At 64.1% G+C, this 12370-nt stretch overlaps 3 protein-coding genes across 3 annotated transcripts in view; all 3 read right to left on the minus strand.

Moving 5' to 3' along the window:
- Window positions 1-1730: 1730 nt before the first annotated feature.
- On the minus strand, window positions 1731-5802 carry EMIHUDRAFT_118827 (hypothetical protein; the record flags this gene model as incomplete). Its single annotated transcript, XM_005769318.1, has 4 exons — window positions 1731-2021; window positions 2156-2425; window positions 2591-3797; window positions 5570-5802. The coding sequence occupies 4 exons, from the start codon at window positions 5800-5802 to the stop codon at window positions 1731-1733; spliced, it is 2001 nt and encodes a 666-aa protein (XP_005769375.1).
- A 3027-nt stretch (window positions 5803-8829) lies between these two features.
- Window positions 8830-11040, minus strand: EMIHUDRAFT_118828 (hypothetical protein; the record flags this gene model as incomplete). Its single annotated transcript, XM_005769319.1, has 4 exons — window positions 8830-9120; window positions 9255-9524; window positions 9690-9779; window positions 9847-11040. The coding sequence occupies 4 exons, from the start codon at window positions 11038-11040 to the stop codon at window positions 8830-8832; spliced, it is 1845 nt and encodes a 614-aa protein (XP_005769376.1).
- A 683-nt stretch (window positions 11041-11723) lies between these two features.
- The window catches only part of EMIHUDRAFT_244659 (hypothetical protein), a gene marked incomplete at both ends in the record, with an annotated part of 2277 nt that continues 1630 nt past the window's right edge, over window positions 11724-12370 (minus strand). The window contains 3 exons of the mRNA XM_005769320.1: window positions 11724-11930; window positions 12028-12099; window positions 12179-12352. Of these exons, the coding sequence (XP_005769377.1) occupies window positions 11724-11930; window positions 12028-12099; window positions 12179-12352 (453 nt within the window). The remainder of the gene's footprint in view (window positions 11931-12027; window positions 12100-12178; window positions 12353-12370) is intronic.

Here is a 12370-nt window from a genome sequence, read left to right on the forward strand (position 1 = left end):
CCTACCACTGTGTACTCCATCTCCACAACACCGGGAAATCATCCAGATGAGGTGAGCTGGGACCTCCGCTGCGGCTCGACTCCGGGGGAGCCATATGGTAGCGTCCTAAGGTAAGATATGTATTATTCCTAAGGTAAACTTCTCCACACACAAGGTGGTGGGGCGCGATTTTGTTTATCTGGGAGCGAGACTTCCAGCACGTTCCAGTTTGCGGTGCAGTGCTCCTCTTGCGTCCCGTATATTTGCCCTTTGCAGGAAGGGGACGCTCGTGACAATACATTGAAAAACGCAACTCTGTCACCGACACTGTGGTCCGCCACAGGTCCGTCACAGGTCCGTCACAGGTCCGTCACAGGTACCAAGCCCTGCTCTCGACGTATGCTAGGCTCTCCATACTCCGACGGTGGATCCATGCTGGAGGCTCGACGGAGCGATCGAGTCGTCATCGATCGCAGGAGATCCGGACGGAGGTCGCGATTGTCCTCCACCGGTTTTTCGGCAAGCCTGCTCCTCTCGGCGCGGTCGTCGGCCCCGGCCCGGCGGCAGACATACGCACTGAAGGCGAGTAGGAGCATACTGGAAGGCATAAACACAGCGACTGGCACGAGCCAGCTGGGCTGCCGGGAGTACGGCGACCCACCGAACTTCCACGGTTTCCGCCCTAGCAGCAGGAACAAGCTAGGGCGGCCCTCGGCGTTGCGAAATATGTTCCACTTGTTGAGCAGGAAACCAAGGTCCGTGACGATGCTGCTGTTGTCCATCACGATCCGGAGGACCTCATCACGCTGTGCTGTCGGCACGATGGTCACCTTCAACTTGGTGTCGCTGGACCAACCAAGGTCCTCGACGGCAATCTGGTCTGCAGTGATGTTTGCTTCAGGCGCGGCATCGGCGAAGGAATCGAGCAGGGCGGCCTTGATGCGGTCGACGAGGGTGGAACCTTGACCCTCGAGCGCGGTGGCCAGCAGCTGACGTGCCGGTTCCGGTGAGGGCGGAAGCGAGGGCGGAGGCGGCGAGGGCGGAGGCGGCGAGGGCGGTGGCGGCGAGGGCGGAGGCGGCGAGGGCGGAGGCGGCGAGGGCGGAGGCGGCGAGGGCGGAGGCGGCGAGGGAGGCGGCGGAACGGCGAAGCCGATGGCGAGCACAAGAGCAGTGATCATTCCCGCTCAGCACTCACCGTGCGCCGCACACCCTTGATGTGATGATGTGCCTTGCGGCTTGATGTGAGACACCCTTGATGTGAGTGATGTGTGGCACTGTTGGTGCGAGAGAGTGCGAGCCGCTGGGCGAGCCGCCTTCCCGCATCCACACCTGTATGTCTTTTTTTCTGTGTTCGGTGGGCTCTGCTCCTGTGGTGGGGGCGACGGCTTCTGAGGAAGCCGTCGCCCGCGCCTTGCCTGTCGCGTGAATCGTGCTGTGCGACCGCTTTTTTCCGTAAAATTCCTTTTCCCGATTGTCCGTTTGGGGCACGGTGGTCCGCAAGAGTTGTTTGGTATTGCTAAAAATCTCTCTCTCGGTCCGCGGACCGAGCGGCTTTCTTTCGGGAATTCGGTTTCCCCTCTCTCTCGCCTTTTTGTCTGTTCGTTCGAATCTCGGCCTCTGCCATTCTTTTGTTGTGTAAAAATTCTTTTGTTTGTGTTAGTGCCAGTGCGCGCCAGTCCCGTGCCTAACTAGTGTCGTGAGAGAGAGACTCAGGGGCTGTACTATCGGCAAGCGCAGCCTCCTAGCGCGCTTCAAGAGAAGCAAGGCCTCAGCTTGTCCCACTCCGCGTCGACGATCCAGGCCATCATGTCGGCGAGCAGATTTGTCTGCAGCGGCGTGAACTCCATCAGGCCCTTGTTCTGCCCAAGCGTCGCAAAGGTGGGAAAGTTACCCGGCGTGTTGACGCTGTCCACCTCGCCGTTGAGCACGGCCTCGAGGGTCGCCGGCGGCACCTTCTCCAGCCACTGGCGAGGCGCTTGGTTCCAAATGACGGTGTAGTTGCACGTGTACGGCACGACCCCGTGGAAGGTGTTGGCGTGCACCTGGCCGGCGAGGTGGTGCGTGGGTGAGTAGAAGCGACAGCGGTGGACGGGAGAGGGAGGAGGAGAGTGTTGCATGGGGTCGGAGCGCAAACGGGAGATACTGGGGAGTGAGGTAGGGATGTCGGCGAGCGCACCTCCACGTTCTCGAGCCGCGCGACGAGCGGGGCGCCGGACGCCAGCGCCGCCTCGAACTTCTCGCACAGCTCGTGGTAGCGCTCAATCGCAAAGACCCGGTTGGTCTGGTAGTTAAATCCGGGGTACGTGTAGTTCCACGAGCCGTCGGCGGCGATGAGAGGGACGCCGAACAAGCTCGACAGGTCCGGCGAGAGCGCCGCCGCGTCGTACTCGTTCTGCGTCATCTTGCTCGGTGGCGGCCGCTTCTGCTTCGTGTTGTCTTCGTGCTCCTATCGGACGAGTTGGCGTGTGAGGGTCGAGCCCTCCAGCGACGAGGGCGCCGGCGCGGCGAGGTGGGTTGGCGAGGCGAAGTGGCGGTGTGAGGAGCGCGGTTGGCTCTCCTCGTTGCTGCACTTGGAGCAGAAGGGGGTGCCGGAGCTCATCAGGACGAGAACCTCCTTGCACTGGCGCCGCAGCAGTGTGAGCGAGGCCGTGTTGTCGAGGTTTCCGCCGTCACCGAGCTTGAGCGTGTTCCACACGCCCACGTTGGTCTCAAAGCGCGCGGTGGGCAAAAGGGCCTCGAGGACAGCGTTCTCGATCCTCCCCTTGGGCGAGATTCGCTTCGAGCTGAGGTAGGCGGCCTCCATCATGCTGCCCGCGCCGATGTAAAACTCCAGCGAGTTAGCCTTGCCAAAACCCTGGCTCCATTCGGACGGAGGCACACCTGGCACGTGGCCAATGTCGAGAGTCTCGCTCATGCAAGCCAAGCCGCTGACCTCGGCCGGGGGGCCCGAGTAGCCGGTCGCCACCTCGCTCGGCGACACCACGTACTGCACGGGAGCGCAATTATCGTGCTTCGCGCGCGCCTCCTCGGGTGACGGGCCGTCTATCGTGGCGGCTGCCACGTCGGCGGCGTTGATGTTCCTGACAAAGTCCTTGGCGAGGCTCATCCCAATGCACCCAGGCAGGGTGCACGCGGGAATTGGGCCCAACTGCGCCACCGATGGGCCGTACATTGTGATGCCAATCAGCGGGGTCGAGGCGCAGTACTTGGCCGGAAAGAGGTAGTCGTCCCGGCGGCCGCCTTTGGCGTCCACCTCGGCAGCCGAAGCGGCAAACAGCTTTCCCTGCGGCACGCCAAAGGGCGCGAGGTAGACCCGCCAGACGTTGCGGATCCACGAGATCGCGCCGAAGGGTTGTAGCGCGAGGGAGGATGCGATGCACGACAAGGGAAAGGAGAGCAGGATCGAGCAGTACGTCATGGGCTTGGTGGACACCGGTTGGCCCATGCTGCGGGGCTCAACTGTGCTGCAGGCCTCAACGGTGAGCTCCGACGGTGAAAGCGCAGCGCGGCCCACGTCGAGCAGCACATCGCGAGGCACCGTCTGGTTGAAGGAGTACGTGGCCGTGGCCCAGCCGCCGCCGCTCGCGCCCGACATCCACTGCTTCTCCGGTGGGTTGTCCAGCGCTCCCTTGACCGCGAGACCGCGCAGCACCCCAAAGGCACACGTGTAGGCACGATTGCCGCCGCCACTGAGCGCGATGCCCGTTCCTCCCGTGTCTGGTCCACGCTGCGCCGCTGCCGCCGCCGCAGCGGCCTCCGCACGGCGAGTGGCCAGGAAATTGTGCGACGGCTTGGGGTGCGTCGGCAGCTTGGTCCCCCTGCCGCCGTCCTTGGTGGGGGGCGGCGGCATACATTGTATGTGTCAAGGAGCGATCGACGGGCGATGACGGGCACCGGAACGAAACACAAAGAAAAGAATTTTAACTTGCCCAATCGCCGACGGGTGCGGCGTGCGGGACCGCGGCGCAGCCAGTGCCGTGGCGATGCCTCCGGCTGTTTGTTTGCGGCGGGCGGCTTGCTGCTCGCTGCATGGCGAAAGACTCGTCTCGCCACACGCCAAGGGCTTATGCTCTGGCCGAGACGTGAGGCGCATGCGCCCAGGAGGGGAGGGGCATGCGTAACGACACTGCTAGAGATGCCTTTCGGGGCCCAGAGATAAAACTTCTGATGCCATGCGTGACCTAGTAGTGTCCCCAGCTATGGGCGTGTGTCCACGTTGTTGCCAGGTGTGGTGTGGACGCGAGAATAGCTCCGCCGTTCATGGAGGCAACCGATGCGAGTCCGACTGGTGTGTGTCGTCGTGGTTTCGTATCAAGAATACTCCACTGTCACTCACTCACACGCCCGTCTGCCCCCAACCCGTCTCTTCGAACCAACTGGATCAAGAACAAGCAAAAGAACAAACAGGAGGCGGCAAACGGCCTCTTGTCCTCGGCCCCAGTCGCAGTGCGCAGTGGGAGGTGCCCGCGCCGCCTAAGCTCTGCGGACGGGCCCCTCCACCCTTCATGTACGGATCATGTAGAGCGCTCGTCCCGCGTCCCACTTCGCGCTGTCCAAGCCATCGGTTTTTGATTTTTTTCAGCCCGCTCGCTACGACGTACGAGTGTATGATCTAGTGCCTGACAGAGACCCGTCGGCGTCGCGCTGGGAGGGACACTCTCTTGGAGCGCTCTACATCAAGACTGCGAAAGAAGCGCTTCGCGCCGTCGCCATCGGGGCCACCGCCTCCCACACATTCTCGGCCGGGTCGTACCGCTCCACCGAGCTGAGGTAGCCGTCCTCGTTGTTGCGGCCTCCCACAGCGTACAGCTTGCCGTCGAGCACCACCACGCCGTGCTCGACCCGCTCCTCCGCCATCGGCGCCACCGCCTCCCACCCGTTCGTCGCCGGGTCGTACCGCTCGACCGAGCTGAGGTAGCCGTTGTTGTGGCCGCCGACAGCGTACAGCTTGCCGTCGAGCACCACCGCGGCGTGAGCAAGCCGCGCCGTTGCCATCGGTGCCACCTCCTCCCACCCGTTCGTCGCCGCGTCGTACCGCTCGACCGAGCTCAGGCGGCTGTCGTTGCCGGCTCCGCCCACAGCGTACAGTTTGCCGTCGAGCACCGCGACAGCGTGAGCCATCCGCGCCGACGGCAGCGGCGCCACCTCCTCCCACGCATTGGCAGCCGGATCGTACCGCTCGACCGAGCTGAGCCAGCCGTCGTCGTCGTTGTCGCCTCCCACAGCATACAGCTTGCCGTCGAGCACCGCCATGCCGTGATACGCGCGCGCCTCCGCCATCGGCGCCACTTCCTCCCACGACTTCGTAGCCAGGTCGTACCGCTCCACCAGGTTGGAAGTTGCCAAGTCGTCCTCATCATCCTGGCCGCCCGCCGCGTAGAGCTTGCCATCGAGTACCGCCATGTGCGCCCTCAGGCGCCCCGACGGCATCGGCGCCACAGCCTCCTCCTCCCACTCGTTTGTGGACGGGTCGTACCGCTCCAGCGAGTTGAGGAACTCGCCCTCTCCGTCTTGGCCGCCGATCACGGTCAGGCGCGGCCTCTCGCGCTTCTTCAGCGTCTCCTTCCAGCCGCGGCGCCACGCGCGGCACGTCCCCTTGGCGGCGTGCGCCTTGGTCGGCAGCTGGGCGAGGATGTGCGGGGCGAGGTCCGGCGAGAGGAGGACCTCGGAGAGCACCCACTCGGGCTGCTCCACGAGCCGAGCGGCGTGCTCCTCCGCCACGCGCAGCGCGGCGTCGCTCGCGCCCGCCTGCGCCTCGATGATGGCGCACAGCTGCGCTGGCGAGAGGACCGAGACGCGGGCGCCGATGCGGTGGGCGGCCATCTCACAGCGCGGGCTTGTCTCTCCTGCTGCCGGCTTGTCTGCCGGCTTGCTAAAAAAATTCGGCGGCGATTAGGCGAATGTGAGTTGGGAGCGAGGGGGCGGAAGTGTTCAGTGCGGTAGATGGTCAGCTCGAGGCGCGTGAGCCGGACTTGTGAGCCGGACCACCCCCTCTTGTTCCCTGCGTTGTTGAGCCAGGACTCAACATACTCGGGCTGTCGCCGTCCCAAACTGTCACTCCCCTTTCTCCCGGCCGAGGTGGGGCGCGCGCGGGGGCGGCGGGTGTGCGGCGGGTGTGCGGGATGTCTGTGGGCCCGAGAGCGATATGCCATGTCCGCCTTGCGTTTGTTTCATAACATCGAAGGCTAGCTCAAAAAATTTAAACGGGTTTTCGTTGCTGCTGCTGCTGCTGCTGCTGCTGCTGTTACGTCATCGGGAAAAATAAAAAAATCGATGAATTACTTTTTCAGGGTCTTCTCTTCCGCGCCATGAGGACCGCCTCTTCGACCACACTTGCGTAGAGGCGGAAGAATGACCGGAAAGAGTACCCCTCGACCGAGCCGTTCTTTTTACTGCCATATAAGCATAAAAAGAAAAAACACCATGGCGAAAATCGTTTAACAAACAGCGACGACCAGCAGCAACGCGATTTACAGCAGCGTCCTGCCGAGTGTGTGTAGCACCGACGCAGACGCACCCCAGGCACTACACTACGACGGCTAGGCAGACCTCACCAGTCCGATAAGGATCAACTGGAAGGTTGAACCTCGAGCTTAGACAGAACGGGCGCGACAGACTCCAGGGGAGATCGCGCTCTACTCGGGGCACCAAGGAGGAAAACCGAAACCGTTTGGGTGCCCCACAAAAACCCAAACGCTACAACCTAAAAGTCACACCTCCCCCCCACGTCCCCCCCCCCTTGGGGACGTAGCGCACGCCCTTACTCGGAGAGAGTGGGGGGGGAGGGGGGGTGGGGGAATAGGAGGAGCCGTCGAGCTCGGAGTAAGGTCCACAGTAGAGAGACAGGCATTTAAGGCGTAACTTCACCCTCGCTCACCTTGAGTATATCTAGGCGCCCTGGTGCAGTCGGTCTTCGGATCAGCGGCCAGCTTCCCATCTAGGGCAGGGAACCCCCAGCGACGCTAGTGTGGCCTACGGTAGCCTCAGCTTGTACGCGATCCCGGGGCAGGGGGGTGTGGACTCTAGAGCTCCAAGAAAGGATAGGGAGAGGAAGGGAGATTGGTGTGCCGGTTTTTCGCGTTAGCAATTTTTTTTTCAAGCAGAGAAGCCGGGAGGGAGAGAGCGACGCGGCGAGCGCAGGCGGCGAGCGTGCACGTCGCCTGTGCGGCGTCTTGTTCACTCCCCTTTTGAGCTACCTTTGTGCCCCCTTAGGGGCACCCCTCCTGCGCTGCGCGTATGGTCCTATGGTCACCCCTCCCTTCCGCCCTGTTGCGTTTTGGATGCCCCCCCGCTCCGAGAAAGCATGTCTCGCAGCTGCGAGAAAAGACCCAATCGGCGGGGCCACCCGCTACCAGCTATCAACCGAGTCACGTCACACCGCTCCTGCCAGCCTTCTTAGTATAAAACTAATATAAGAAATGCGACAGTGCCAGAAGTGTATGATGTATAGCGTCTCCTCGGACGGAGACCCGTCGCGCTGGGAGGGACACTATCTTGGAGCGCTCTACATCAAGACTGCGAAAGAAGCGCCTCGCGCCGTCGCCATCGGCGCCACCGCCTCCCACCCATTCTCGGCCGGGTCGTACCGCTCCACCGAGCTGAGGTAGCCGTTGTTGAAGCCTTCCGCAGCATACAGCTTGCCGTCGAGCACCGCCACGACGTGAGCAAGCCGCGCCGCCGCCATCGGTGCCACCTCCTCCCACCCGTTCGTAGCCAGGTCATACCGCTCGACTGAGCTGTGGGCGCCGTTGTATCCGCCGTTGTACCCGCCCACAGCGTACAGCTTGCCGTCCAGCACTGCCACGGCGTGACGACTCCGATCCGTCGCCATCGGCGCCACCGCCTCCCATGCGTTCGTCGCCGGGTCGTACCTCTCCACCGAGGCGAGGTAGCCACCGTTGTACCCGCCGATAGCATAGAGTTTGCCGTCGAGAGCCGCCATGGCGTGATGAATCCGCGCCGACGGCAGCGGCGCCACCGCCTCCCACGCGTTCGTCGCCAGATCGTACCGCTCCACGGAGCTGAGGAAGTCGTCGTCGTACCCGCCCACGGCGTACAGCTTGCCGTCGAGCACCGCCATTTTGTGAGCCTTGCGTGGCGTCGCCAGCGGCGCCACCGCCTCCCATGTGTTCGTAGCCAGGTCGTACCGCTCCACCGAGTTGGAAGTTGCTTCGTCAGCCCCAGTCTCGCCGCCCACCGCGTACAGCTTGCCATCGAGCACCGCCTTTCCGACAAACCTTCGTGCCGTTGGCATCGGCGCCACAGCCTCCTCCTCCCACTCATTCGTTGACGGGTCGTACCGCTCCAGCGAGTTGACAGTCCCACCCTCGCTGTCGTGGCCGCCGAACACGAGCATGCGCGGCCTCTCGCGCTTCTTCAGCGTCTCCTTCCAGCCGCGGCGCCACGCGCGGCACGTCCCCTTGACGGCGTGCGCCGAGATCGGCAGCTGGGCGAGGATGTGCGGGGCGAGGTCCGGCGAGAGGAGGACCTCGGAGAGCACCCACTCGGGCTGCTCCACGAGCCGAGCGGCGTGCTCCTCCGCCACGCGCAGCGCGGCGGCGCTCCAGAGGGGCGCCTGCTCGTCGATGAAGGCGACGAGCTGCTCTGGCGAGAGGCCAGACAGGCGGGCACCGATGCGGTGGGAGGCCATCGGGCGGCGCGAAGAAAAGAAACAAATTGATGTGCGCAAGGGCTGTACATATCGGCAGGAGAGCCCCACCTGTCCCCCTGATCGTCCTTCCAAAATCTTGCTCGTGCAGGTGGGGACCCTGTCCTCGTCCCATCCCTCGTTTGGTGTGTCTGTTTTCTTTCTTTCTTTTACTATCGGCAAGCGCAACCTCCTAGCGCGCTTCAAGAGAAGCAAGGCCTCAGCTTGTCCCACTCCGCGTCGACGATCCAGGCCATCATGTCGGCGAGCAGATTTGTCTGCAGCGGCGTGAACTCCATCAGGCCCTTGTTCTGCCCAAGCGTCGCAAAGGTGGGAAAGTTACCCGGCGTGTTGACGCTGTCCACCTCGCCGTTGAGCACGGCCTCGAGGGTCGCCGGCGGCACCTTCTGCAGCCACTGGCGAGGCGCTTGGTTCCAAATGACGGTGTAGTTGCACGTGTACGGCACGACCCCGTGGAAGGTGTTGGCGTGCACCTGGCCGGCGAGGTGGTGCGTGGGTGAGTAGAAGCGACAGCGGTGGACGGGAGAGGGAGGAGGAGAGTGTTGCATGGGGTCGGAGCGCAAACGGGAGATATTGGGGAGTGAGGTAGGGATGTCGGCGAGCGCACCTCCACGTTCTCGAGCCGCGCGACGAGCGGGGCGCCGGACGCCAGCGCCGCCTCGAACTTCTCGCACAGCTCGTGGTAGCGCTCAATCGCAAAGACCCGGTTGGTCTGGTAGTTGAATCCGGGGTACGTGTAGTTCCACGAGCCGTCGGCGGCGATGAGAGGGACGCCGAACAAGCTCGACAGGTCCGGCGAGAGCGCCGCCGCGTCGTACTCGTTCTGCGTCATCTTGCTCGGTGGCGGCCGCTTCTGCTTCGTGTTGTCTTCGTGCTCCTATCGGACGAGTTGGCGTGTGAGGGTCGAGCCCTCCAGCGACGAGGGCGCCGGCGCGGCGAGGTGGGTTGGCGAGGCGAAGTGGCGGTGTGAGGAGCGCGGTTGGCTATCCTCGTTGCTGCACTTGGAGCAGAAGGGGGTGCCGGAGCTCATCAGGACGAGAACCTCCTTGCACTGGCGCCGCAGCAGCGTGAGCGAGGCCGTGTTGTCGAGGTTTCCGCCGTCACCGAGCTTGAGCGTGTTCCACACGCCAACCTGGCGGGCCGCGGATCGGGGCATCAGGTTGAGAAGAAGGGGTGCACGCCGTGTGGGCGGCAAGCACGTTGGTCTCAAAGCGCGCGGTGGGCAAAAGGGCCTCGAGGACAGCGTTCTCGATCCTCCCCTTGGGCGAGATTCGCTTCGAGCTGAGGTATGCAGCTTCCATCATGCTGCCCGCGCCGATGTAAAACTCCAGCGAGTTAGCCTTGCCAAAACCCTGGCTCCATTCGGACGGAGGCACACCTGGCACGTGGCCAATGTCGAGAGTCTCGCTCATGCAAGCCAAGCCGCTGACCTCGGCCGGGGGGCCCGAGTAGCCGGTCGCCACCTCGCTCGGCGACACCACGTACTGCACGGGAGCGCAATTATCGTGCTTCGCGCGCGCCTCCTCGGGTGACGGGCCGTCTATCGTGGCGGCTGCCACGTCGGCGGCGTTGATGTTCCTGACAAAGTCCTTGGCGAGGCTCATCCCAATGCACCCAGGCAGGGTGCACGCGGGAATTGGGCCCAACTGCGCCACCGATGGGCCGTACATTGTGATGCCAATCAGCGGGGTCGAGGCGCAGTACTTGGCCGGAAAGAGGTAGTCGTCCCGGCGGCCGCCTTTGGCGTCCACCTCGGCAGCCGAAGCGGCAAACAGCTTTCCCTGCGGCACGCCAAAGGGCGCGAGGTAGACCCGCCAGACGTTGCGGATCCACGAGATCGCGCCGAAGGGTTGTAGCGCGAGGGAGGATGCGATGCACGACAAGGGAAAGGAGAGCAGGATCGAGCAGTACGTCATGGGCTTGGTGGACACCGGTTGGCCCATGCTGCGGGGCTCAACTGTGCTGCAGGCCTCAACGGTGAGCTCCGACGGTGAAAGCGCAGCGCGGCCCACGTCGAGCAGCACATCGCGAGGCACCGTCTGGTTGAAGGAGTACGTGGCCGTGGCCCAGCCGCCGCCGCTCGCGCCCGACATCCACTGCTTTCCCGGTGGGTTGTCCAGCGCTCCCTTGACCGCGAGACCGCGCAGCACCCCAAAGGAGCACGTGTAGGCACGGTTGCCGCCACCGCTGAGTGCGATGCCCGTTCCTCCCGTGTCTGGTCCACGCTGCGCCGCTGCCGCCGCCGCAGCGGCCTCCGCACGGCGAGTGGCCAGGAAATTGTGCGACGGCTTGGGGTGCGTCGGCAGCTTGGTCCCCCTGCCGCCGTCCGTCCTCCTATCCCTCCACCAAGTTATCCCTCCTCCCTTTGCGACGGCTTGGGGTGGCGGCGGCATACACGTATGTGTCAAGGAGCGATCGACCGCCATCAGGACATGGGTGTCACGCGGGACAAGGGTGTCGCCATCAGGACTTGCCTAAGAGGGCGGACATTCTCGCGGCCATGTGAGTGCCTCTTAGGCAAGTCGGAGGGGCCCGGCGCGCTCGCAGCCTTGGCTCCTTGGCCTTGCGCGGCGTCGCCGGAGGCATGGCAAATTGATGGATGCCGCCGAGCCGATCTGTCTGAGCACTGAGGTCATTGCTTAAGGGTTTCGGCGTATAGCTGTATAAGCAGCGCGGTGCGGCGGTGGATACCTGGATTTTCTTTTTTTGTGTATCATATCTGTGTTAGTGCCAGTGCGCGCCACGGCCCGAGTCCCGTGCGGTGTCGGCGTTTTTTTGAGAGCCGGACTCGGAGGTGTCTCTCGGGAGCTGTCGGGAGACCTTTTTTTTAGGTCGTGGACGCGAGATATGGAGCTAGAGCATCTAGCAACAAGGGCGCATCGCCGTGGGCGGCTATTGCGTATTTTATGGCTATTGAGGACATGACTCATGAGGAGCCACACGCCCGACCGCTGCGGCATAAACGCGCCGCGCTTGCGGCGCGGAAAGGCGCCACACGAGCCTCTCGCCGACGCGCACCGCGGCGCAAGACGGCCGCGGCGCCCCGCGGTGCCCAGCGGGGACGGGCGTGCCTCGCTCAGTACGAACGCCCCCACAGCGTCCAGCAGACGGCGGGCTTGCCCGAGATGAAGCACGGCGTGCCGTCGGGCAGCGGCGGCGCCTCGTACGGGATGCAGAGCGTCTTGACGGCGAGCGAGATGGCAGCGCGGTCGTCCTCCGCCTCCTCGCCCGCCGCCGCGAGCGCCTCCTCCTTGGAGCGCTTCTTGACGAGCTCCTCAAACTCCTATTCCGCAGCCGGGCAAGCCATCATCTCGCCAGCCCCGGGGCCGAGGCGGGGCGCCGACCCCGGCGGCCTTCTCGTTGCAGTAGGGGGTGAGGACGAGGTTGCCGGCGCCAATCTTCGCCATGAAATCCTCCCACGTCAGCGCCTGCGCCACGTAGCTGTCGCGCGTCTGCCGCGCGCGCGCAAGCATCTCGTGCTGCCTACGAGCGCCGCACGCTCGGCGGCGTGAGGCGTCCACATTTGCACACAAGCCGCCCCGGGGGAGGCGTGCGAGCGGCGCGCATTTGCACGAGCAGCAGCGCCGCCTTCTGCGGCAGGATGGACAGCGGCACGTCCTCCTTGTCGTTTGTGTCGCGCCGCACTACCCGGATCTGCTGCTTGGCCATGTCCTTCGGGCCGAGCTCGAGCCGCAGCGGGACGCCCTTGAGCTCCTGCGGCGG

This window comes from Emiliania huxleyi, assembly GCF_000372725.1.
Source record: "Emiliania huxleyi CCMP1516 unplaced genomic scaffold EMIHUscaffold_428, whole genome shotgun sequence".
In the NCBI taxonomy this organism is placed as follows: domain Eukaryota; phylum Haptophyta; order Isochrysidales; family Noelaerhabdaceae; genus Emiliania; species Emiliania huxleyi.